Genomic DNA, 27,725 nt, shown 5'->3' with positions numbered 1-27,725 from the left:
CATCGACACGTTTTATTTTACGATAGGTTGGTTATGTTTGATGGTTTTAAAAACAACTTGGAATGGTCGCAACAAAAAATTAATATTTATATCGCACGAGTTTATGACGTTGTTGCGCGTTCTCAAAGAACACGCACACCGCGCGCGACTAAAAACACACTTGACGATGTGAGTATTGGGTATAGCACTTTTCTGAAGCCATTTTACCAACGTGCTGTCGTCTCCCCCCACCCTACCCGAACATAAGGTCCTCGCCCACTCTGCCCCTCAAAATGGCGAGTGCCGGTAATGCTTTGTCGGTGTCCTACAGAAACCATGATAAAACGTCACATCAAAGACACTAAAGAACACAAAAGCACTTTGTGTAAATTTCTTGTTGAAAGTTAAACTTCTGAAGGAATAATTAGAAAAAAATATTTTACAAAATAAAGATTTGAGTTATCAAATGTTTATTATTTTAGTTGTAAAACATGTTATGATAAAGCCTTGTGCAAAAATGAAATAGCTGAGGTATACGTAAAGCAAATATGAACATCATCATAAACCTCCGGATTCATCAGTCGTTGCTCTCTCTATCTCAACATACATCCAGTCAATGTAAACAAAAACAATTTCATGTTTCATAGTGGTGAAGATTTTATTTAAAAATAATAATAATTAAAGCCGTTTGCTGTAAATAGTTTATGCAGTTCTTACTTTGCCCAGAAAATAAACATTTACAACAAAGTTTTTGTTTTATGGCAAGAAAATTCACATTATTACTGAAAATAACTTTAAATGTTATATCTCCAAAGACTTTGGTGAATGCAGCAATGAAAATGAAAAGGTTTTATTCATTTATTTTTTGCATTCAAAGAGACACTCATTTAAAAAATAAAATCATATTTAGGGTTTAATATCCCTTGGGTTTTCTGAAATGCACATTCTCCGACCTGATATAGATCCTAGGTCAAACAAAATGTGAGATAAAGCATTCCAAAATAGACACTGAAATACACACAAGCACACAAATACAGACGCACAACCTGGACACATACACACCTTGACATCAGAAGTCAGCAATATGACATCATCAACACTGGCTTTGACATCTTCATGCGTTTTTGTCTTTTCACTTTGATTGCATCTGCTTTTTTGTTGACAAAATTTAGAAACCACTAGAAAGTCAAATGAAGAGAAACCAAAAATTGAAAACAATTTCTAAAATCACAGAGTAAAAAATCAGTTCATGATGATTATGGTTAAGAATATGAAATATTATATATATATGTATATTTATATGCATATAAATTGGCATGTAAATTGGCAATAAACATTCGGGATTGACTTGAATTTTTCCTCTTTTTTTCTTTTTTAACAGATTTAACTTCGGTTAAAGTTAATAAAAGCTTAAACATTGCAGAGTGATCTACTATAGTATGGCCCAATAACCTTCCTCAGCCAGTCATTCTCACACATTCCACTACAACGCTGTCCGTTTGATGCGTAGACAGTAGAAAAACACACAATAATTGCTAACAGAAAGACACTTTTGTATAATATAGTTAAACAAGACACCTTTTTATACTTCTAAATCCTAACGCATCGGTTAGTTAATAATGCATCGTAGTGTTACACAAAGTGTTAAGTTGAAGTAGCAGTAGTTTTGTACACTCATTGGCATGTAGCCTCTGTTCAGCACAACCGTGTCCCCAATACTGACACAGCAAAAGATAAAAAGCCATCAGAACACGGAAGCACAGACACACACAAATTAGTTTCAGAATAGCCCTTGAATTAAATTGTCCACTGTGACACCAAACCCCATCCCCCTTTAATACGTAGTGCACAGCTTGTTCCAAATGAAGTTTAAAAACTTTGTTGTCTTTTTTGCTGCATGCCCATAATTAATCCTCTGGTCTTAAATGCTCATAAATAACAGAACAACCATAACAACTTTGGAATGGTTGATGCTGTCATACTTTGCTGTCCTTTGATTGGTCAAACATGCAAGAAAGAGGCGGGGCTGTTGTCAGATTTTACCTATCAAATATAAAGGCTGAAATTACTAATATCTTTAGTTTTCCAAATTCTTTAGTTTTTGTTGATTGCATTTTTAGTCCAGATTGCATTGCACAAGTTATGCATCAATCAATTATATGATAAGATTTCGTATTTAAGGTATTACAAAACAGCCAAAATGTTATCCACAATGCAAAATATTAACAACAAACTGTGACAATTATTCATGTCAACTTGAGGGATTTGCAGTCTCAGACAGTGTAAGAGCCTAAAAACTCTCCAATATATTAACTCTCAGTGAAAATGTTTCCCTTTTGTAGTATATCATATGAATAAGCATCTAATATGGCTGATGACATTTGGATTTATATAACAGTGCAGACTAAAGAGTCAAGTCACAAAACAAGTGACATTTTTGATGTCCTTCACATTTTTCGCTTTCATCTGTGCAGGGAATGCCAGTAGCTATCAATGATGTCACTGGATGGCAAACTCAACGTGCACTTCTTGCTCTCTTCAAGTCAATATCCATTCCCAAGTCATCTGTTTTGAGAATAGTCAAATATAAGTCTCCACGAGGTAATTCAATGTACTTTTGGAAGGCTTCCTAGTTTCATCCAGCATATCCCATCGTTGCCTTGTTTACAAAGACACACCTCCACGACATCCACGATGTGTGATGTCATTCTGTCGCATCGCAAACCAAAAATCTGCTAATGTTTCAGTGAACTCTAAGGCAAGATCCTGTCTGTCGATTTCAACATGAACAGAAAACAGCTATTAAACCGATTCAAATGTTGTAAGAATGTTGTAACTAGAGAAAAACTTGCCCTATTTAAATAGTTAACTCTTTTTCATATTTTATATTAACTCTAGTTTTATATTTGCATCTTATGTTTGAATGGTGCTGTCAGAACACTACATGGCACACACTAGAGGATTTTGGAACCCCCTCTTTATGTATTGTTCCAGAATTTGGCAATGTGGGGTTCCACAAAATCACAAATGATATAGTTTCACATCCCTCTCTATCCTTCTCTAAATCACAGCTTTTGCCAATTCCTCTAATAAGCCTTCTTTGCACCCTCAGCTCAAAGCCGTGTTTCCCTTCCTTGTTCCCGTTCTTCATTTTTTTCTCCGCTCAAAAGCCTTCTTCATACACCACTGTCAACTGTCAACACCTAATCTGTCCATCATCTCCTCAGCCATCTTTCCTCTTTCACTTCTCACACAGTCACTTCATTCTTGCTCCCAGTTCTTAGAGACTGACCGCCTCCCCCCATCCCCATGCCCCCTCCCCCACCACCTCCAGGGAGGAAGTGCAGCTGTTCAATGGTGTTCTGCCGCTTAGTGGCAAAGGCCATCCTGCGCGCATTGTGGCCAACCGCTCCGGAACCGTGGCCCTCCCCCCATTTCAAAGCCCCGCCCCCGTGACCGGACGACAAGTGCGATTGCTCTTGCTCGCAGCCGGAGGTAGGGTGCGAATTCATTTTGATCATGTGATGGCGGTCAAGTGATGGTGTCACGCACACGTTCTGCTGGGACTGCGCTTTATGGTGGTGGGTGAGACGGGACATGGGTGCCATCATCCCACCACCCATCATTCTCTCTTCTAGGCGGTCCGGCGACACCAGGAGGCGTTCGTGAGACTTGCGCAACGTCTGCTTGTTGGCGCTCTTGCTGGTGGTCATGGGTTGGTAATACTGATGCTGCTGGTTTTTGGAGTGGCGTGAGAGAGTGTTGCCCTCCCCCAGCGCCAGAAGCTGGTCTTGAGACATCACCCGGCGAGGCGGCTTACCCATGGAGTCGAAAGCGGGGTTGTACTGGGACTGGGGTAAAGGGTAGGGGTTGGGGGTGGACGTTGGCACATGGATTCGGGTGCGGGACGTGTTTAGCGGTAGGGTACCTCTTGCACCCAGAGTAAAGTCCCCGCCCCACTGCAGGTGGTGCTGGGAGGAATGGAAGCTGGGCGGAGCATTGTTGGGCCCTCGCTTGGAGCTGTAATATCCAGAATATTCATCCAGGTTTCTCTCTGTATTCAAGAAAACGTGAGATTAGTGTATCCTTCAATTTCAAAAGCAATTTTTTATTATGGAGTTGCAATTCAAATTTGCAATAAGTATATGGGACACTCAACATTTGCTCATAACAAAGCCACCCCATGCCACTACATCCTCACAGAGCACTAACAAAGCTCTGAAATAACATACCGCTCTCTGTTTTTTCTCTGTGACATACTCACCTAATCTCTTGAGGGAGCTGTAGCGATTGAGCTCTGGTTTCATGACAGTCTCGTATGATGGAGGTAGCTGAGCGAGGTTGTGGAAGGAGTGAGAGAGGGAGGGATGAAAGCCAGAACTATTGTGCTTGCTGGAGATCAGCGTTCCCGTGGAGGCCAGCTGGGTGTTATTCATGCGCGGAACTCGCTCTGAGAGGAAAAAGAAGAACATGAGAAAGATCAACAACGAATGTGTTCAGAGCAGCTCTTTAGGTACGGATTGAATGTCTAAGAACAGTCTAAATCATGTTTGGATGATCTATTGAAACGTGTGCTTTCAATGCTACGTTCTTCACCCCTCTAGATGATAGCTAGAAAAATGTGCAGGTAAATTTGCTTTCTTGTTTTGTCACTTTGCAACCCTTCTTTATTTAATCTTTCCCCGTGGGTACACTGATAATATCCCTATTCATTTAGGAAACTGTTAATCAGCCGACGCTTTTTATTCAAAGCAATTTGCTATACTCTACAGGGAGCGTCCTCTTGGAGCAACCTCGGGTTAAGTACCGCAGATTAAATGTAGACAAGGCCACGGTGGTCACGAGGGAACCCAGCATCGCTCTGGTTCATAGATCATCCTTTTTGAGGTCTTGTTAAAGAACTTCACATAAAAATAAATATTTTTATAAAAGACCAAGATTGAGCATTAATTTTAGTTGTTTAACATTTGCATAATAAAACATAAAATAAATACCACTTCATAAATAATAATTTAACATATACAAATATAAATACATGAAGAAACATTTTCTTCATGATTTTGGCATTCTCAGTATATGCATGCCAACACATTTACTGAAGCCGGTGATAACTGCAAACAGCTTTAGGTGAAGGACAAAAGCGAGAACACAGATCAGGGTAGCAACAGTGGGAGGAAATGAGCAAACAAACTCGACCCAATAACACCAAGCTAAAGCACAGGCGACAGACGAACACAGACAGATCTGAAACACACAGCGACTGCCTCCTTCATACCGGTGCTCACTGCTCACACACAGGCCTGCTGTTCAAGCAATACATTTGCACACTCTGCCTTAACTCAATGGCTTACCGATAGTAGCGTTGTGTTTAGGACTGGACCCAGTCTGGCCAAAATTGTGTTTCCCAGCTGCAAGAGAGTAGAGTAAGCCGACTCCCAGTTCATAAAACACATGCTAAGCCTCTGTAAATGTATAATATCTTAAGTCAGGGGAGCTCAAAGTATAGCCCGGACTATAACAGGTTTTCAGTGGCCCACCTGAACTTTTTTTTTTACTTTTATCCAAAGTCATGCATTTCTGGTAATCGAACAAATCAAAACACCCATGTTATAGACCACTTTGCAAGATGTAAACACTGGTCCAGACAGTTTCATTTAAACACTTTGATTCAGTTATACATGATTATAATTACTCTCGTATTTTACTGTTGTATTTTGTTTAAACGTTTGTGTTATGTTAAAACATTTTCTACAGTGGTCTATAGAAAAGAACACATCTGTTTTAAAATTCTGCACCCTAGGACATCCGTTCATTTTCGGAACAAAAATTAAGATAGTTTTGATGAATGACCTCTCTGACTCCGCCCATAGACAGCGACGTAACTGACATTCAAAGAGCAGAATGGCGGTTACATTGCTGTCTATAGGCGGGAGTCAGAAAGCTCATAAGATGAACAATGCCCATATTCATGAAAACTCTTAGAGTAAATTACGAAAATTCTTAAAAATGTGGGAGTTTCCCCTTAAAATTACAGAAAAGATCCCAGTAAAGAAAAAAGTTATTCACAACGCATCTAAACCCTTAAAAAACCCTTAAGGTCCAAAATTTTAGGAGTAGCGATGAGGACGTTTAAGAGACTTAAGTGTTTCTTTAGCAGCAGAGAAAATGGACGAAACACAAAAAGTGAGAAATGTGTTTCAATGCATGACAATTTACATCAGATTATTATTGTTTTGTGTCTGTTCAACCTTTGTTTATCTTGGTTTTGGTTTCTTGTATAGCTGGTTTGATGCAATGCAAATTGTAAAACAGTTGCTATAAATTTTTTTTTGATTGAATAAGAGTGAGTTAATAAGACACAACACATTAGATCGTGCAGGGTTTATGTTTGTGACCGATCCTATAAGGGACATTCTAACATCTCCAAGACAGCGCAGAAATGCCATAGCGCCAGAAATAGAAGAAATCATTACATTAACATATTTAGCAACTGGAGAAATGCAGCTATGCAGCAGTAATGATTTGGTTCTGTCACAACCGTCTATGGTGATCACGAACACACTTACAGAAACTTACTGTGTCACTGTTCATTTTCTATCAAATAAGTTGACAGCATGGTAAATTTTTTATAAATTATATATATATAACTATATATAAGATTCATAGAAGCTTTAAGAATACGGGCCCAGATTTTTGCATTTCAACAAAAAAACTGAGAATGTAAAATTTTGGAAGCATTTGTTATCAATGCATATGTATTCAAATAAGGTTCCATTTACTACTTTGACCTCATTCAAAAACTAACCAGCGCTGTTTTCATGGATACCGTGACAAAACAAAGGGCTGGTTTAAGAGACCAAAAACTGTTTAGCAGGTCGTGGTCTCCCCAGTCCCCCATCCAAGCCATTTGGTTTGAGTATCCCTGATGAATCGCCTACATTATTTTTATCCCGTACTGTTCTTGGATCTAGTTGCTTCTCAATTTTCATCCTGTATGCATTCTGTTTAATCTAAAATGATTTACAATGTGTTCAGGCTTACATTTATCAGTTGCATGTTCCCCCGGGTACGTCTGGTCAAATGATGTGTTTTTGCCTCTGAAGCAGAATTACACTGACTCAATTCTGACGAATCGTCTGTTCTACATTACATCATACGCTTGGGCTTGTCAATTTGTCAACTAATTCCTGCCTCCAGTCTTCATGTGTTGATTCTACAATAGAGTCTTGCATTGGCAAGCTCCACAATGCCTACATCTGCTGTTCCCATGCTCGATTTCTTCAGCAATGTTCTACATCCACAACTTTCCATTTTTCTACATTTTTTATCAAGCATATTTTGCCTCAGTCAGCTCTGTAAGTACTTCGGGTGCGATGAGACATACTCACTTCGGTTTTCTTTGCTCTGGAGGACGGGAGTGTACAAGTGTTTGGACGGCCAGCCCAGCGTCCCCTCGCTGGACGTGGCGGTCGTGAGGACTGTGGTGTTGTTCCTCTCTCCTTGTTGCACAGGGCTGGATTGGTGACGCAAAATGTCCACAAGCGCTCTGTGAGGTGTGCAGAAAATGGGTAAGAGGGAGTATCATGACAACAACTAGCAATCTTATAAGATGGCAGACTCACCTAGGCATGTTGATGTCTCTGTTTCTCGGTCTTCGGGACAGTTTATGGAAGGCCACTTTAACCCCGATGGCTACGACCATCGTAAACGAGATGACTCCGCCGATGACGTAAGCCGTGCTGTTGCTCTGTTGCTGCAGCGGATCGAAATCTGGGTCGTGTCGTACCGGGGGCTGGGTGATGGGTGTCCCCGGGTCAGCCCAGTCAGGTGAATGGTAGTTGGAGCAGGAGTTCTGGTTGAGCTGACTGCGCTGGTGCTCGCAGCAGAAGCGGTAGTGGCAGGTGCCACAGCAGTAGATGTAGGTTCCCCTGGTGCAGTTGAAAGTGTTGTCATACTGTCCCATCACGTCATAGTACCCCTGACACACATCTACATCCACCTGTCGACGAGGAGGAGGTGCCACCTGTGCGGCACCCAGGGGGGGCTTCAGGGCATCGGCTGTCATGTTGCGGGGTAGCATAATCTGCGGGAGCGGTTTCGGAGGGATCTCTGCGGCTTCTGGCTCTGCTGCCATGGCGGCAGCTTCCTTGCCCCGTGCGTCGGGCTGAGGAGGAGGGACCTTACGGCCACGTCCACGCAGCAGAACCATCACCGGCCCCCCATTTGCTGAGTAGCGTTCGGAGGTAATAGTCACCGTGGAGACCAGAGGGCCAAAGAGGAGGAAAACCAAAAGAGCCGCAGATGGCATCTTGATGCAGGGAGGTTAATATCTTTTCAATATCAAAGATGCAAAAAACGTGAAGCCTCAGCACAAAAGACGTCTTAGGCTTACAAAAAGCTGATGTATTAAATGAATGTCTATCAAAAGTTGCAAGTCAGTGTGGCAATATATATATGTAATGTAGACAAGGTAATCTCTCTTTCACGTGTGCATACACTAGTATGCAAATTATTCAATTTGCAAAATGCACATCATGGTTAAAGAAAAAGCATGAGGCTCTCAGTAAGGGCGTAAACATTTCTGAGGAAATCATCAACAACAATGAGGTAAATCTATATATGCTATATACATTTTATGCTTACTTGAATGTAATGAATGTGATAAGTTGGAATGTCGTAAAACTCTGACTTGGCACCAAACTGTTTGGATTTAAAAGAGAATTAAAATCTTCTCAATAGAACAAATAACAACTTTAAAAATATGGAAATGATTTAAATGCAAAAAGAAGGAAGAAACATTTGAATGATTCGTTTGGCCTGTAAACAAAATGAACTGATCTATGGCACTAATTCATTCAAGACTCAATCTGAGTTTATTATACACGGAACATGTAAACATTTCTGCTGAGTGTAAACTATATATCAAAGTCTACTTCAAAGTCTTCACAAATGTTCTCTAGTCTGGTTGGCACTTCAGTTGCTTTACACAATGACTCACTAAACAGGTCTATAGAAAGAAATAGTATATTAACTTCATGGAAACAGTTTCAACGACTTAGCCTTGTGTCTTGTAAACAATGTTCAACGTCAGCTCCAGGAACTGCTGTTGTCTCGTAAACAAATCTCAGTTGGTTAGGCTTTGACGTCTATACAAATGACCAACAAGAACACCTTTCAATCGCCAAAGTCATTGAGGTTCTGTTGTTCAGTCGAAATAGTCAAGCTAACAGTGTCAGTTCTCGAGAAGTTCACATGGAAAAATACTAAGTACTTTACATTTTTTGTAGTTTCAGAAGGAAGTCATTGAGGCTTGAGATAAAGGTAGGGGGAAGCAATGAAAAGACAACTTCAAAGAGTTCACAAGCGCAACCTCACAACTTCGAAACGGGGAAGAGCTGATATTCTTCTAAAGGCGGCACCACTGGACAAAGGCTCATTACAAAGGCTTTGGAAGAGTGTAGTCAGTTAGGGCACTCGCGAAGTATAACAAGCAGCAAGTGTGATGGTTTCTGGTTTGACGACAAATGTCGCACCAGAAAGGAAGTAGCGTTCAGGAAAAAAGAGGAAACGTAAGGATGGTCTAAGTGAAGGTAAAGGGGCTGTCAACTAGAGGGCCTATGTATGTTGGACCCTCTTGCGAGAGTGTCTCTGCTCTGGATTAAGCTCAACCCAACAGAATAAAACCAAGGGGGGCTTGGGCCCGGTTCTGGCAGGACAGCATGGTTGAGCCCACTGAACAGGCATGAACAAATCGGGATTCATCCGTCAATGTGGAACACTTGGAGACCAACAAGCGAACTCAATAATGTCTCTCTCTCTAACAAACCTCTTCTAAAAGTTAGAGTATCTCTTCAAGTAGTGGGGCGAACTTTGATTCTGTCCCACTGGCAACACAGTACACTTGTTAATGGCTCGCTGGTGAATATGGCAAAATACGTCAAAACGTCAAACCCGTACCACTGTCTTACCCAAGGACCTCTAAAAGTATTCCTGAATATTCCCATGCACCTGCTCTTCAAGAATGACAGCGCCGAAGCGTCACAATGATGACAGGGCTTGACGTTAGTATGGCTTGATGAATAGTATGGCTTCAATATTTAACCCTTTAGAGTTAGGGAGACTCTTACTTATCGTAAGGGTTTTGCTGCATGCTCTTAACGTGCAGAGTCTGTAGGGAAGAGGAAAAGGAGGGAGGAGCAAAATAAAGGATTTCTTGAGATGGATGACTTAAGAGATCTGATGGGTGAGGAACGTGACAACTATTTTAAAGAATTAGCGGCAGCTCACTTTGGAAAGTTTAATGAGGCTTGTGCCAGCCATCGGTAAACCCGTCCATCCATCGATCAATCGATCAGGAGGAAAGCCTCTCAGGCTAATGCATTACTAACATCCACTCTTACATAAAGCATGATTAACCCTATTGTGGAGAGCAAAGCCGGTTTTGGTTTTTGACAGAAAAAAAAGTGGTTTAGAGTATTTTTACCGTATAAAACATTACATGCAATTGTCCTAAAAATGATTGGTCACAATTGAGAATTAACGTCGGTGTCGATTGTGGTTAAAAGGTGGAAATTATGTTTTGCTTCTGGTTGGCACAGTTAGTTTTTGGCACTGGTTTTGGTAGCAAAAAGACAAAAAAAATCTTCAGTCTGTGCAAATCAACATCCGTTCAAAAAGCACTTGGCTCACAAAAAAAATGACAGTTCATCTGCTTGAAAAGACAATTTGTAATCCCGCCTGGGACTGCACTCTACTTCATCCAGGCTGATGGCTCTTCGTCTTGGTCTCGGTTTTCCTCTGTCAGTCTTGGAGTTTCACTGTAAGACAGAAGGAAGTTAAGATTTAATAAATCTCCCAAACTTCCTACTATGTGGAGGAAATTTCCATTATGACATTTCAGACACATTGCAATGATAATTTAATATGAAATGAAAAATATATTGATGCAATGCACATTACGCTGCATACACTGATGATGTCATAAACAGATTTCACAATGTCTTTGTATGTCAAATTTGACATATAGCGTAATTAGAAAGGGACTAATGTATTAATACATTAATACATAAAATCAATATTTTAATACAAATTTAACATTCTATCCAATTGTAAACAAAAAGAGTATTTGCAAGTAAAATGATTTACAACAACTCTACCTACAACTGTAATGTAATTGTCTTTTTTGCGGTATTGTTTATGAAAAACTGAGCAAAATAATAAAAAAACATATATATTTTATTCGATATACTAGACATTTTTACATATATTTTTTATGCCAAAATAACTATATCACTACTAAGAATTATAAAACTACTCATAATGTGAAATAATAAGATAAGTCATGCCAACCACTCCTGTGTAAAACTATGATTGGTATATTTTACATTTAGATTTAAAGGATATTTCGCCCCAAAATAAAAATTCTAATTCGTTTGAAACCTGCATGACTCTTTCTTTTGTGAAACACAAAATAATATATTTTGAGAAATGTCTTTGTGGATTTGTGTCCATACAGTGGAAGTGGGGACTGATGTTTAGTTATTAACATTTTTCAAAATATCTAGAAACATCTAGAATGTCACACAGGTTTGGAATGACTTGAGGGTGAATAAATGATACAATTTTGGGGGTTATCCATCCCTTTAACAACTGCGATCAACAAACCTATCAATAAAGGGACATATCTTTTTTGCATTTACACGTTTTGCCCTCATATTCAAAAAGATTACAAGCTATAAAACCAGGACTGTTTCTGAAATCAGACTCAATCACATGAGGGTGAATCACATCATCCTTCACAATCAATAAAGTGCAACGCATATGCAATATGCACAACATATTTTATGCATATAGCAGCGCGACCTCTGCTTTCGCACGTACTGAGTCACACGTTAAAGGCACGACAGTGACTAACACATTGTATTTCTTGCCATCACACAAGCGCACATGTTAGTAGCGCTGATGCAATACAGCTATGTCCTCTACACCAAATAAATAAGAGTGAAGACACACTGATTCAAAAAGGATTTTGTGGGGTTGTTGGCATATTGAAGCCTCGATATGTTCAAAGAGATGAAGCTTTTGAGGTAAGGATGCAGGGAGAGGAAGCGGGGGGTGAAACTGTCACAGATGTGTGGAGAGTGGGGGGTTGGCAGGGTAGAATGAGACCCTGTTGAGAAGAGAGGAAGGATGCTGAAATGAGGGAGGAGGAGGGTTTTGGAACCCTTCTGGGAGGGGGAATGAGATAAACAATGATCAAAACACAAGCTTACGCACCTTTAAATGCCCCGCTTGCGCTTTACAGTTTGTTTTATTCTCACTGGCTACCCTCGGCGAGTCGCATCTTCCGGGGTTGCCATCGGCAACGCCACGTGTGGCCAATGATGTAAAGCGGAGAGACAGGGTCCGAGAAGCATGAGCTTGAGGACGTGCACTACAGCATCTGCAGATGCACATACACACTAACCCTCTCTCATTCACTTGATGTGTCTTAAAGACACAGGGGTCTTGTCATTGGCCCACAACCCACTTTTCTGCCATCTCTGTTTTAACATTTACATTAAATCCTTTGGCAGACGCTTTCGTCCAAAGCGACTTACAGAGAGTTCAGGGAGCAATAATACAATAGGTGCTAATACCAAGTTACTAGTTTACCACACACACTTTATTTTTCTCCATCTATTTGTCAGTGCGTGGGCCGAAAGTGTTCTCTTAGAATAGATATGCTGCAGTGAGCAAGAGTTGGGCAGATAGATCACCTCCTAGCTTAGTTTGCTTGTTCCTCTCTATGTTTTCAAGCAACGCACACTAGGTAGCCCGCAGTACACAGCTATTGTGATTTCTCCTGTCTTTCTCTATCCCCCATCATCTCTCTTTCTTTAACTTAAGCAGTCTCTGTCCCATCCACAAACAGATGCAAGTGACAGATGCCAGACCAACATGCAGCCCATTACCAATTTGCGACCAAGCGCACACCACAACAGGGGCATGGAGGGATGAGGGGATGACGGGCAGAAACGAGAACAGTAGGCCTAAGAGAAGCAACCAAAACGCAGGATTTAAGGTATTTTAGTCAGCAACAAGTCAAACATACAGCTTCGTTGTCCAACAAAGAACAAAAGAAACCAATGCCGACACGCATTCATCATTTCATCCTTAAAACACGTCGAGATTTGCCTTGTTATGGGCATTTAAATGCAACACTTGACAGCTGGTGTTGACAATGCGCCATAGTTATAAGTGAGACACACACACCTACACACAAACAGACTTGCTGCTATACACACTAAGCAGCATCACGGCAGTTTGAGGAAATTAAAATTCCAGTGGCGGAGGACACACGCTGCGCGAGCTCCAATGACATACACGCATCTCAATCTCACACCCGTCATGCACATATTCTCATGCAGTTTTATTAAAAGTCTCTTTAAACAATAATGTACCAAAAAAAAGCCGCATAAGACGAACTGTAATCGAGCGCGCGACCTATGTGTATGCGATCCTCGCGCACGTTGCAGCAGGCAGCATCAGCATCGGACAGGAACAAAATGAAGGCACGTCTTACCTGCGTGTGTGTCAACAGCTGTCCCCTTTTGCATCTGTGGAAATGGTCTCGAAGCTGAGATAAAAATAAATAACCTTAACTGTTGAAAGTGATCGGTGCCCGTCTTTGCTGATATCAAATCAAATGAGATGATGCAGCGCGCTAGAAGGCGATGCAATATTCACAGAGATGGGGTCTTGCGTTTTACAGCTCTTGGTTCGTAGAAAAAGACGCAGTTTTGTGGCATTGGCAATGGGAGAGTATCTCGCGGCTAAAAAACAAGCGCTTCTCTCGTGCAAAAAAATCAACCGTTTCAAAATATAGTTTTCATATAGTCATATAAAGGTGAAAGGAATAGGTGGACGTGTAATTGCAAAATATTGGCAAAAATATCAACCATGCGTAACTTACTGTCCGAAGAGACAAAAACGCATATTACTCTGTGATTCCAGGTAAAGATATTTTCTTCAAATTAAACGCTATTGACTATGCACAGTCTAATACGTGTGTCGCCAAATAAGCATATAACGTCAGATTAATTAGACGCGCCCGGTAATCTCCGACTCCCTTGCTATTTTAATGACCGTATCTGCTCTATTATTCCGCTTTCAATACAAATTCAATGGGCTCCACACATCACTAATAAAGATCTACCTCCGCTCCACTGAAACGCAAGAAAAGCAATTGCTCCCACAAAGGTCCGCTTCGCTCAGTTTACATCAATTGATTGGAGCGAGCCGAGGCTCGCACGTGGTTTCATTTGCTAAATGTTGGAAATGATCTGCCAATCGCTGGCACGCTATATTGGCCGAGAACGTCTTTTCTGCTCATGTTATACGTACTGGGTTTTAGGCAAAATAAAACGACGCTTGTGCGCATGCAAACGCGCGCTTAAAGATTTCACAAAACCTCAGTTTCGCAATTCATCGCGCGAGAATTCACGGATTTTTTATGTTTTAATTACTTTCTTAATGTTTAAGAGCAATTTTGTAGGGTTAGATTATAGATTATAGATGAACGTTTTTGCTCTTCCGTTATGGCGCAGGTTGCCGTGGCAACCGCATCTTCTCATGACATCTAATAAAGGATTTGCGCAGTTTCACAGATGTCTCTTTCTCTCCAAGGTTGACAGGTGCTTTCTGGTTGTTACCGTTTTCTACAACTGTAACAATTTCTAGGAGTGTAAAAATCAGGTTATACAGTCTATAAGTGGTATTTAATTTAATCATGTTTTTCCATGGCACAGGTTTCCAAAAAATAAGAATACAGGAAATTTGATGAACATAATTTTGGACATAGGGCGTTTTTTTTTTACAAGGATTAGTTTAAGACAGCACTTTGCCTTTGTTAAATAAGGATATTTATATCAATAAAAAATGTTTACTGAAAACTTCACTGGTGTGCATCAGTGTTAGTTGTTTTTGATCAAGACACCTCTAACATTTAAAGGGATTGTTCACCCAAATTTTTATTTCATTTAGTCACCTTCGATTTGTTCCAGATCTGTATGCATTTCTTTGTTCTGATGAATACAGACAAAGATATATAGAAGAACGCTTATAACCAAACAGCTCTTTAACCCCATTGACTTCCATAGATGGAAAAAATACTTTTTTTGTTGTTCTGTTGAACACAAAATATATTTTGAAGAATGCAGAGAGTTCATGGGCACTTTTGACTACCACTGTCATTTACCAACTATTGTAGTCAATGGAGTTCCAAGAACTGTTTGGTTACAAGCGTTCTTTCCAAATATCTTCATTGTGTTCAACCAGACAAAGACATTTATACAGCTTTCGAAAGTTACATCAATTGCAATATAACTGACTTTTGATTTTCTAAAAATCATCCTTTAACTAATTTAAACTGCAAAATGGTAAAAAAAATTAAGTTAGGGCCAGACACCACACGGGCTCATTATTTTAATAAATGCAAAAATATTTTTTATTATTGTTATTGTACATACATTGTTTAAATACGTTTATGACCTCCGTATAATTCTGTGAACTACCATACCTTAAAACTATTAGAAAAATATTCTCTAAAACTATAGGCTTGCTTGTTACTCTTAAACAAAATAACACAAATTGAAGTGTGATTGAATTTGACTCCACGTGTATAATGTTGTCTAAATGAGCCTAAACTCACTCATCCATAAGCTCACCATTACTTTTTGTCCATGTTGTCCAAAACTTTGGGGCAGTCTAAAATTTTCCTGTATACCTGTTTCTTGTAACTGAGGTCTGAGCTGTCCGAGACTTTCTCACACTGTGTGAAGTCAAGACTGTATCAGGAGGCATGATTCTTAAATTCAGGAGACATTATTCTTAAATAACACACTGCAGATGGAAAGAAACACACTCTGGGGTATGAGCATTCCGATTTACTGTGACATGAGAGAAAGAAAATCTTTGTATTTGGGACACGGCGTGACTCGATGTCTTTTTGCTGAGGCGATGGTGAGGTCAGTCTTGTCGCTGTGGGAACTCCATGGTAGTGAACCTGCCAGAAGTGCTCGTAGCCTTTGCACACACATATACAAACACACACAAATCCAGATGACTCAAACGGTCCTGCAGCCGCTGGCCCGAACCAAATGCGTCACATGCATCACGCAAAAATGTGCTTGCACCCAAACGAACACGAGTTCAAAGAAGGTATTTAGTTTCAGTATTTAAACACAAAATAAAGGTATTTAATGATAACAACAGATATTCACTGAAACAATTTCTCAGCGCTGATGAAAATCCAGACAACCTCTTTTTGAAAAGTAATTCTTTTATTTATATTTTACAGTCTTTACTTAAATTTCAACGTGTTTATTTACTCCAGGCCACTTCTAGAGTGTAATTTCTCATGCCATTTAAATGAAATCGGGGGAGATCGACAGGAGAACAAACATTCTGTACAACACTTTTCCAGTTAGGAAAAAATATCTATAATTCACATTTCGGCTCTCTTCCACACGCTCATCAGGAAAGATAAACGTCAAAATAAAAACGAGGTGGTGTGCATGGGCTGTTTGTGTTATGCCCTATTCTTCAATGACCTATTCCTCCCACTCGACAGCATTTCTTTGCACTAAATTAACTCTGGTTGAAAACTTGTACAGCACGGACAAATATTAAGGAAAAAAACATTTCCTATGAAAATCTGGATATTTCTGAGTGTCGTAGAACGAAACGGTGTCAAATCTGGGCGACTTTGGGTTCTAATGAAGTGTGTGAAAGCGTGACAACATTGACATATATATATATATCTAGCTAATAAACGTTTGTAAATTCCCTTTCTTAGCCCAAATAAAAGCTCTGTATTTTAAACACAGCTCACACAGGCACAATTTAACTATATTTAGTCTTCATGATAAGAGTGACCAACCCCACCAATTCTTGCTGTTAGTGTCTATAAACACATCTTTAATATAATGTGCTTGACCTGGTGCTATCGATTCTTATCAAGTCACATCACAGTTGTAGCAAAATTAAAATATCACTAATATATGGGGGTATAATATATATGTACGGCAAAGCACATACGATATGAATTAACACCTGTGCTTTAACCAGAGCAAGAAAGAGAACAGCTCGCAGCTGTTACCGTTTTTTTTTTGACCAGTGTATGCCAAAACATTTGTGCCAACTAATTCAATTTGCTGTTGTTCACTTTAATAGTATTAATGCTTAAAATGATTTAATTTGTTTGTACTTCAAACAATGTTTTACGAAATTAGCCGTGGATATCTTACGCAGGCATATTTGTGTTTTTGCTCGAATCGTACTGCTAATACCTTATTTGGTGCAATAATGCTCCATAAAGTTTAACGCTGTCAAGTCTGATGGGGCGGCGTTACAAATGGAGAGCGGCGTGTCAAGGTGGGGTATTGAAGAAGAGTGGGTGAGCTCCGGATGCATATGCACCAGCGAGACAAAAAACAGTCCCGCACTCGCATCTGGGTCTCCACCTTAGTGAATGAAAGAGAGTGTGTATGTGCGTGTTGTTTCAGTTCGGAATGTCGACAGTAGTCCTCCGTTCCTGCCAGTTGTCTGCTCGTCACTGAAGGTCTCGGTCCTCGAGATATCTATACTCAAATGTAAATCCTTCCTTTTTCCTCTGGCCCCATTTTTCATAGTCAAAGTAAATATACGTCCCCTGTGGAGTTCGGTCATTCAGTATTAGTAAATCAAGTTATTAAATATATATATATAAACATTGTTTGAATGTGAATTGTGACATGCCTGCTCAAACTCATCAGTGATGGTCTTGGGCTCCTCATGCCTCTGAAACCACATCATGTACTTTGTGTGAAACCTCCATGACTGCTTTTTCAAGGCCTTGGCTGCCAGATACTGTGCCTTCGTACCCTTCAGGAAAGTAAGGAAAAATCTGTCATTCGCCAGCAAAACGTCAATAAAAGAGACCGTAATCTGATCATAATCCTCTTCGAAGATCAATAAAGTACCAATCCATCAAATGCAAACCATAAATGCCGTCTGAGGTGATGACTTTCGTAATTACAAAGGATTCACTGAAGGATGTTAGCCGTTCAAGCGACTGCAATAGTGCTGACAGAAACTCACCTCTAAATAATAAAAGATGAAGAAGAGGGTCTCTGTAGACAGTCTCTGGTAGAACTCCACAGTGTCAGAGTGAGTAGGTGGCATCTGGTGGTGGAAAGGCAGTATAGGGCATGGATTCCTCATCAGGTACTGCCTGTGTGTCCAAAAGAGTATTAAATCACCGGTGAGAAAAATATAGCTACGGTTTGCACAAATATAAAAATGGCAATGACCCAATGTAGGATCGCTTTTTAACTGTTTAAATGATAAGATGCTTTATTGCATTCCTCCTTTACATGCGGTTACTTTATTGGTAGTTCATTAGTAATGAAAGTGCTGTATTCCTGTATTCGTGATGTAACTAATTAAATTACATTAAAAAATAAGAGTAATCCCTTACTTTACTTTTTTAAAAGGGAAAAGTAGGTACGTTACAGTAAGTATTTACTTAGTTACTAGATAAACCCAACACTGCATTTACACAAAAAAAACTGTGCCAGTCCAGATGAATTCCTCATCCAGGAGATTCCCCAGAGATTAAAGCATGCGTGTGTGTGTTTGTGTGCGTGCGTGCGTGCACCTGATCCTCTCCGAATCAGATGGGCGAGGCATGTGCGTCCAGGCAGACTCCTGCATGGCTTGCTGGTACAGCTGCTCTTTGGAAAGGGGGGCAGGGCCAAGCGGACACACCCCCAACGATGGTGGGATGTTCACCTCTGATACAGATGACTGAGGAGCTGCAGGAGTGCCCGACGGAGTGGTGGAGTTGGGAAATATATCTGGAGGGAGGGAAAAGGAATGGCGTATAACGAAGTGGGTCCAATGAGGATAACCCTATGAACAGAGGGTCACCCTGTTTCTAGCTGGTAAAATGAGGGGAAAATAATAAAAGTAAATGTGTGGTGATACTTACCACTAGTGATATGTAGTGCAGACAGCTCTTCTTCTAACCCTGAGCCATGAGCTACCCTCTCTGCCATGGATTTCAAAGAGCTCGGAGGCTCCTGAGGCTGCAGAGAAAAAGAACAAGAGAGATATAACCACATGCATGTTTCAAAACACCATTTATCCCGAATCTTTACATTTTCTTGATTCCATTTGTTATACAACACTACTTTAGTTCAATATAAGCGGTTTACCTAAAACACTATAGCAAATAATCAATATTAAGTGCATATAATGTCATGCTCCATGTCTCTGAGAATGTTTGTTGTAAATGAATGTTAAATGAGGCCATTTATAATTTATAAACAGAATTGGCTGTTTTTAAACAACTGGTGACCAGTTCACAGTGTATATCTTTATTAAGACAATCCATTAATCTGGCAAAAATTTAGAAAGAGCAGAGTTTCACAAATCAGGGTTTATGAGGCACCCAGTCATTGACAAATATCAAAATCAAATATAAAGAAGAATGTAGAGAGCGAGCAGTGTTGTGTGAGCAACCTTGATGGTGTCAACAGCCTGTGTATAGGAGTGAGGGCCATTCAGTAGGCTTCCACCAGCTGGTTTACTCTCACTGTATGATGGGGAGGGCGAGCTGGGCGGTAGCATCATCGACCCCAGAAGGCTGGACCCAGTGTCCTTTCTGGTTTGACAGAAAAAAGAGGGGCATTTAGAGAAATTGTCTTAATTTGACAAATTTGCAGTTTTAATGGGAAAGGAATGTAGTCAGGTTTCCTTTTTTATAGGGATCTTTTTACAACATCGGACGTGCACGCCTGGACTGCAGTTAACTTCCAGTCTGTGTTTGTTAATCGGTCTGGCTAGTGTATTTAATATAACTATTTGTATTTGATTTATGTTTATTTTAATTAATCTTATTATGTTATTGTATAATCATTTATTGAATTTTGTTGTAAATTTATTTCATTAAATAAACAATTTGTTGAATGGCTCCTGGTGCATTTAAAGACACCGTAAGGGATATTTACATCTACAGGTTGGCAAGTTTTGCCAAGTAACTGTTCTTCTCAGTTTTTTTTGCTTGTTATCAGAAATAATCTACAGGCGCTCTATCATTTGTGAATATGTACCGGAAGTTAAGGGCAGTCCACCAAAGTCTGCATGTGCAGGAACATTTGTTTATGTTGCTGTTGCTGTTAAACCATCTATACCACAAATGGGTGAAAAAAAAACAAGCCAACACTCACGGCTGATTTGCTGAGGAATTTAAGGATGTAGATTGGCTAATTTGCAGTTGGGGGGCACTGTTGAGAATGGAGTCAGCTGTGCTGTCCGCTACCACGGCACTATAACCTAAAAACGACATATTGATATCATCATTTCAATCTTTCCCTACATTTCATCATTTTAAAACAACACATTATGCTTTTACTGCTCTGAACTTACTTGTACCACCATTTTGTTTCGGTCCACTTGGTGGTCGGGGTAACCCGGCACTTCCCATAGCTGGTGCACTTCCTGTCCCAGAGGTCCCTACGTTGCTTCCTATAACCCCCACACTGCTCCCTGAGGTCAGTCCTCCTCCCACAGGGCTTGAAACAACCAGAGGCTCCACAGAAGACTGCGTCAACCCGAGACCCAACACACCAGGCCCCGAGCCCAAGAGGCTCGTGGAGCTCAGACTTCCGTTAGCAGTCATTGATGTTACAACTCCACTTGAGTTGGTACTACTAACATTTGCTCCGGAAAACCCGCTGCTGACAGCACCTGCTGCGGCCGCTTGCGCATAAGGCGCTGGACTCAATCCGCTTAAAAACCCAGCCATGCTGCTCAGGGATGCCGGCATCCCTGAGAGGACCAGGCCGGGGATCTGGTTTGCGCCACTTGTTGGTGTACCCTTCCCCAGGCCCAGACTGGAACCGAAACCCATCTGGCTCTGGGAGACGGGCGTCACAGGGCCGGTTGTGCTGGTGTTAGGCGGTGAAGTGGATCTGGGTGTCAACATTAAGATACTGCTGTTGGAGGCGGAGTTAGCGTTGGACTGGGAAGGGTTTTTGGGCTGGTGCTGGTGTGTGCTTTGTTGTGATTGTTGCTGGGTTGCAGAACTGTAGCTGCCAGAGTTCTGATGGGAGGCTATCACGTTGCCTAAAAGGCTGCTGCCCCCTGATGTCGAGCTTGCACCACTGGTTATAGTTGCCATGGAGATCAAAGAGTTTGAAGAGGCTCCCGAGGACGATGACAATGACGACGAGGAGGATAGAGATGAAGATGGATTTCCGTTCTTGATAGGTGACTGAAATAAGAACGCAGGATTTGTCTTGACTGGCGACTGAAATAAGAAAGAAGGATTTGTGAATTAATGTCAATCTAAAACGACAGCCATCTGTAAGAAACAGAAAATGATTTCTCACCTGACTGATTTCGCTGTCGGTCGAACGACCTCTTTTCTTTTCATCTTCCGAATTCTTGAATGACACAAATAAAGAAAAAAATAAAATACTGAATGATACAAACTTCTTTATATAATCCACCACATCACATAGACAAAAAAACGGTAGCAGACAGCACGGCAAAAAAAGTGTCTGTTAGTAATATTTATAAAAGAGAAAAAATCATCATACCGTAGTGCAAGTGGCTGGGGAGGGAGGGATGGGCGAAGAGGACGTTGTCGAGGTTGGCGTAGAACTTGAGTGTTGGAAAAGATCATCTTCCGCGGTACCTGGTGGAGATGTTGCCACTATTGGCTGGGCTGGAGGGGAATTAATGAAACAGAAATAAGACTGAGAACGGAACACTCAATGCAATAAATGTTGACATAAAGAAACGTACGGATCTCCTCAAAATCAATATCATCGTAGATGAACTCGTTCTCTTCAAAGTCTGGGTCCTGAGATGAATCAAGGTAGTATTCGACATCATCTTTAATCTTGCGGATGGAATCCACCTGTATCGAATCGTTGTCCAGCATTCGGAGGATGGTCTCGAGCATGCCAATGTGAAAGCGGTGTCGTTCGACCAGGCGCTTAAGTTCTTCAATCCGATCCTGCTTCTGACATAATATAATGGGCAAAACAATCTTACTTTTCATTAATATAAGCAAGAAAGAATCAAGGCAATAACATTATATTAATTGAACTACTTGGAACCTTTAATGTCCCTACTACTCACTAAATTGTCATTTCCAAATTTCTTTCAAACAGACTTGCTTAAAAATGACTACATACAAAGACAATTAAGTTAGACTTCAGCAGACTCTTAAAGCTTGGGATTGCGGTTCTGTGAGTATCTTTGAGGCTCTTATATGATAAATGATGGAGGAAAAGTACTGGACCTCTTTATCTCCTTTTTTCTTCTTCGTCTGGACAGAGAGTGATTCTATTTCGCTCTCAAACTGATCCACTTGCATGTTCAAAGTATCAATTGTGTTCTGAAAGAAGGCAGAAGAAAGGTGATGCAATACTCTCTGTTATTATGTTGAGTCAAGACGAGACACAGATCCATCTAAGAACACTAGACATCTTGACTTTGGTGGCTGATTCTTACCGTTAGCCACTGCCCGATCTCTTCCTTCTCTTTTTGTGCGGGATCGACTTTCTGAGCGAGACCGAGTCCCTCTTTAGAGTACGCTTTCGTTTTGGTCTCCCGTTCCACGATCTTAAATCGCTCCATTTGCTGTAAAACACAAAGCTCATCTTAAGTTGCAAAAGTACCTGTGATGAGGGCGGCCCAATAAACTCTCAAACTGGACCCTATTAAATTATGTCCAGGAACATGTCAACTTAGTCCCACACATCCTAATGTACCTCAAAACATTACTAATGTACTCCATACATTCAAATCTATATTAAGGTTTTAGATGATCATTATATTCAGTAGATTTGGTCCTTTTGTTGCATTCAAGCAGGCTGCCAACTCACCGTTTCTATGAGTTTTCGGTTTTCTACTAGCTGTCTTTTATCTTTAATCTCACTGGAGGCAACCCACGTCTTAATCTGGTCTCGAAGCCTCTGTTAAAGCAATGCGGGAAGATACAGACACAACACAAATAAAAAAGGAGAAAGAAAACGAAAGGAAATTTTGAGTCGGACGCCTGAAATCAAGCATGCAGGGACTCGTCCTGCACAGTCAAGCACGGAGGACACACGCACACATGGTCCCTCGCTCAGGTCGCATTTGGCATATTTAATCTTTATTGGTTACCATGCAGACAAAGTATTAAAATAATATTTATTTACAGCTGGATCAACACCAGCGGTAAGCAGCACACTTAACTGGACTGGCCCACTTATAGCGAAAACATCCGATCAAAGGAACATCTCACCTGTAATTTTTTTATCTCTTTCTTGAGGTCAGACTCATATTTTTCTTTTTGGTTGGCGTTGGCTGCATTGTGGAGCTGATGGGCAAAAGCACAGACATACAACTGACCAAAACATTATCATTTCTGTAGATGGGGGAAATAATGCATGGCTACTGAATGGGAGAAACAAAAGTGTCAAATATAGGAGACAAAACATCTAACGTCTGAAATTTGATTAAGGACTGCCCATTGGCAGAGGTTCTTGTATGAACAGATGATCACATGTGTACTCTTTCCAGCTAGATGCCTTTGGGCAAAAATAGACGTGGACCAGCTACCCCCATTTTTCAAGATAAAACCATTAAAACTGTGTGCGATCACATCTTTGTAAACTTTATCGAAAGACATACAAATATATGTAGCAAACTAAATTACTTTTACTCATATGAAGTTTTCACAAGATTCTTGCCATTATTTCTGTGTGTTGTGGTTCAGTGAAAATGCTGAGCAACAATTTTGTTGTAGTGGCTGTGTATTAGTGTGCAAAAACACTTTGTGTTTGCATGCATTACTTTGCAAAAGCTCAAAAGTCCCAGGGAGTGGTTTTCACTTTCAGATTGTACTTTTGACTAAGCAAATTTGTTTTATTCATATTAAAGGGGTCAAATGACAAGGCTAAAATGATTATTATCATTTGTTTTAGATGTAATGTAATGTGTATTCACGATTTAAGGTTAAAAAAGCTGTATTTTACACATACAGTGCATGTTAGTATCGTCTCTTTGCCTCTCTGAAACGCTCAGATATTTTACAAAGCTCATTGCTCTGAAAAGCGAGGTGTGCTATGATTGGCCAGTTAACCGGCATCTTACTTGCCTATACATTTGGGCGGTCTAAGTCAAATCATACGAGGAGCTGACATGGATTTGTGGGGGTGTGGTTACACGAGGCGTTTCAGGCAGGTCTGGGTGAGCGTTCGCGTTCAGAAAGAATGCACCTATTGTTCCGAAACTTTAATTTTAGCAATTTTACCTGTCTATTACAAGCATGGGCAACTTATAACACACCAACGACATAGAAAAACACGTGTTCGCGCCATATGACCCCTTTAATGATTTATGGATGCATTTAAAAATGTATCTGTACAAAATTACGTTAGAGAAGGAGTTTATGTGCATTCCACATTATAAAATGTGATTTCAAAAGTAAAAGATCTAATTCTCACCTTTTTCCAAATGTCCTCAAATTGCTCTACTCCTTCCGCAACTTTTTTCAAACATCTGTCTATTTCACCTGCCGACAGGAGAGTAAAACAGAAGTAAATAAAAGGGTGAGATGAGACCAGCGGCCTCATTTATAAAACGTGCGTACACACAGATTTGATCGCAAAAGTCCACGGCAACGTTCATGTTTAGAAAAACTTAGGGCCACATCAGGGTCTGAGCAGACGTAAACATTTGTGCTTGTCAAACCTGCTTGTTGCAGGTTTTTGAAAATATAAGTCAATCTTTGATCAAATGATATAAAATCTAATTTAGGACAGTTTCTACGCAGCAGAAAGACCCCAGGCAAGATTCTCAGTGAGGACTGTGACACGAGCACAAACGTCAGATACATCAAAAAAGAGCAGATAATGATAAATAATATAGATTACTAATGTACCGTTCTCTTGCAGCCGAGCTAAAGATAGATATCTTTCAAGGAGGGCATTAAACACAAATGCTTCAAAGGTCCTTGAAAAATGCCAATTTGAGAACTCAAACCATAAGTTTTCTCCAAATATCATAGGAGTTTACCTTGAAGTTTCCTTTTATCAGCCATGACGACTCAACTATGATGTTTTCTTCATGCCTTCTTTTCCTGAAAGAAAATAAAATAAGACAGAAATAAGCTATATTGGATGGAGAAAAAAGCTCCGTTTGGGGGAAATTAAGTATACATACACATGAATAACATCATTGATGTGGCACATTTCACTTTTGACATGTTTATAGTTATCGTAGTTCAATCCACTTTGTTTATTAACTAGAACACAAATGTACAGACAACATAGTAACATCAACATTCTTATATTGTCTAAAATTATATTTCTCACTTTGTTTTTATAGAAGAACAGTAGTCCTTAAGGTTAGATAATATGGTAGAACTTTCATTTGTGAGTGAACCATTCTTTCAAGAAAAAAAATAGGTGCAATTAATGTATCTTGATGTATAGGCAAGAAATGTCTTTGAAGCCCTACACATATAAATGATTAAATAACTAATTTTGAAAGCCTAAAAGGTATTCACACACATACACAGACTTCTTTGGTACTGCATTTATGAAACAGCATTACAAATATCCTAGTCAAAAACCCATACACACAAAACAGACTAAATACACACAACAGGATATTTTTGAACGAAATTTCTGGTTAATTGCCTAAACAACATATAAATAACCCTGAAAAGGACAGATTCAACTGAAATAAGGATCACACTAGTTTATAAACCATTTTAAAAGACAGACTCCCGAAACACTGTCTGACCTAAATCTCATACACATATATATATTAAATGTGGGCCAATCATAAAGGCATCAATAGAAATGTGTATTTTTTTCAAAAGTAGTCATAAATGAACGTTAATGTTACAATATATAGACAGGCTGTCACATCCACGTCAATCAAAGTTCTCGGACACAGGAGTCGCGCGCATCCGCCGAGTTCTCGCAACAATGTAGCGCGTGCAAACACAACAGCTGGCTTTACAAGACCCTCCATAGGCTGTTACAATGCAATGCAAAGCAAGTCAGACCTAAAGTAAACCTTAAACCCCCAAATCTCACGACCTCGATGATAACAGCTCACTTAAAGCTGGATTTTTCATGGTCACGAATGTGGAACCACAGCTAGCCATTGCATGCATGTGGATCCTCTTATTTGTCTACGGTGTTAACGTGAGCGCATCTTAAAACTTCAGGCGAACGCATACTGCTTTTCCCGCGCGGTGATGAGATAATACGATCACTTTAAATGAAGCAGAAAGCACGCCACCCATTCAGTGTCGAGCCAGCCGTGAACGCGACCGGCTAGAGCTTTTTGGCTGGATTACAAATTGGAAGGGAAAGAAAAAACAGGCACGTAACGTTAGCGGAGTGACGCTCCCACGATTCGATGATGCTTTACCTTATTTTCCTGAGTTTCACCTTACTTCTTAATATCCCCTTCGGTTCCAGCTCAATTACTTAACTTTTTACGCTATATTTTTATTTTCTATTATTTCTATTCGTCAAACAATCACTTCGCGCATCAAAGATGGCTACCAGGAACACCTCCTCCGCTGGTGCGCTGGAGGTGTGTGGCTCCGCCCACCGACGCGCCATTGGGTGCCCCTTCGACAGCGCACATCTTTTATTGGATAAGAGGAGCTGTCGATTTAGTTGCACTGCTTGACAGCTTCCGTGCATAGCGAGTGGTGGTTGGTGTATACGAAGAGGTTAAAGGTGTACCGGGATGTCTTGAAAAATTTCCGACGTACACAATATTATTGCCTCGGGTCAATAATATTGTGTTAAAACCCTTTGCATTTTTATACCATTCATGCAATAATGCCTATCACTTGCCTTAGGAATGCAGTGGGCACAATAAACCTGATCATCCTATTGGTTTATATCAAGGAAGCGGATGCACAACATAAACCTGCTTATGATCCTATCAAAATAATAGCTTTCAGAATAGAAAAATAACAATAACTTAAAATAAGACAAACGGGCAAAACAATCAAGCAATTTATATTTGTATGGACAATCAAATTGGGCCTGGGCAGCCCGGCATATAACATTTTAAAATAATCTAATAAAAAGTATGTAATTTAGTTTGTTGCTTTTGTAAATGTGTGTAAAAGTGCTAAAAAATGAACCCATTTAACGCTATATGTTGTTGTAAAATGATTTTACTATTGTTTGCATAAGAAGAAAATCAAAACAAGACATTTTCAGAAGTATTCAATGAACAAAGAAATGTATGTAAGTATATTCAAAACACTAGTAACATATCTGATCTTACAGAAAAAAGAAAACAAAACAATAGACCCCTTCAGTTTTCTGGATCTATGTTTGTTAACCCTGATATTAAAACCAATCACACATACGATTAGATGCGACCTAGACAAAATAAATCCAAGAAATAAAGTTTAAATCAGAAATACACCAGTAGACAAGTGTTTGTATGCAGCCTGTTGCTGGACGGCAGTGATAAAGCCTTCAACTGTACAGAGAGAGAAAAGAGGGAAAAAGTGAAAAACTTTGGTTCCAGTTCACAAGGGTCTTTATAAAACCACATTAACACAACAATCACAGTTCTTTCAGAGCATTTGAGTCTTCTGTATCAGCTGAAGTCTAAATCACAGGCTTCAGCAAACCACAACTTTCCAACCCAATGAGCTTTAAACCAAATAAGAT

General features: G+C 40.1%; 2 protein-coding genes across 4 annotated transcripts; both read right to left on the bottom strand.

Annotated features, from left to right (window-relative positions):
- Positions 1 to 618: 618 nt before the first annotated feature.
- shisa7b (shisa family member 7) lies at positions 619 to 14,548 on the bottom strand. The gene is made up of 6 exons (XM_056741934.1): positions 13,544 to 14,548; positions 7,602 to 10,796; positions 7,368 to 7,525; positions 5,331 to 5,387; positions 4,244 to 4,429; positions 619 to 4,033 (listed from the first exon to the last, which is right to left on the bottom strand). The coding sequence occupies exons 2-6, from the start codon at positions 8,285 to 8,287 to the stop codon at positions 3,228 to 3,230; spliced, it is 1,893 nt and encodes a 630-aa protein (XP_056597912.1). The 5' UTR covers positions 8,288 to 10,796; positions 13,544 to 14,548; the 3' UTR covers positions 619 to 3,227.
- Positions 14,549 to 17,353: 2,805 nt separating this feature from the next.
- Positions 17,354 to 26,600, bottom strand: cnot3b (CCR4-NOT transcription complex, subunit 3b). 3 transcript variants are annotated; one of them, XM_056741693.1, is made up of 18 exons: positions 26,452 to 26,600; positions 25,081 to 25,144; positions 24,510 to 24,577; positions 23,306 to 23,407; positions 22,902 to 22,991; positions 22,528 to 22,656; positions 22,316 to 22,411; positions 21,814 to 22,033; positions 21,606 to 21,733; positions 21,396 to 21,449; positions 20,431 to 21,313; positions 20,232 to 20,337; positions 19,525 to 19,666; positions 18,992 to 19,088; positions 18,659 to 18,857; positions 18,100 to 18,232; positions 17,758 to 17,883; positions 17,354 to 17,671 (listed from the first exon to the last, which is right to left on the bottom strand). In XM_056741693.1, exons 2-18 carry the CDS (start codon positions 25,103 to 25,105, stop codon positions 17,573 to 17,575), a joined length of 2,697 nt encoding a protein of 898 aa, XP_056597671.1. In that variant the 5' UTR covers positions 25,106 to 25,144; positions 26,452 to 26,600; the 3' UTR covers positions 17,354 to 17,572. The 3 variants fall into 3 exon arrangements, with proteins under 3 accessions (XP_056597671.1, XP_056597672.1, XP_056597673.1); XM_056741694.1 differs by having other exon boundaries at positions 21,814 to 22,027; XM_056741695.1 differs by having other exon boundaries at positions 23,306 to 23,380.
- Positions 26,601 to 27,725: the final 1,125 nt, after the last annotated feature.

The sequence above is a fragment of the Triplophysa dalaica genome, chromosome 25 (assembly GCF_015846415.1).
Source record: "Triplophysa dalaica isolate WHDGS20190420 chromosome 25, ASM1584641v1, whole genome shotgun sequence".
Classification (NCBI taxonomy): Eukaryota; Metazoa; Chordata; class Actinopteri; order Cypriniformes; family Nemacheilidae; genus Triplophysa; species Triplophysa dalaica.
Note: the sequence above shows the minus strand (reverse complement) of the source record. Positions and strands in the feature narration are given on the sequence as shown.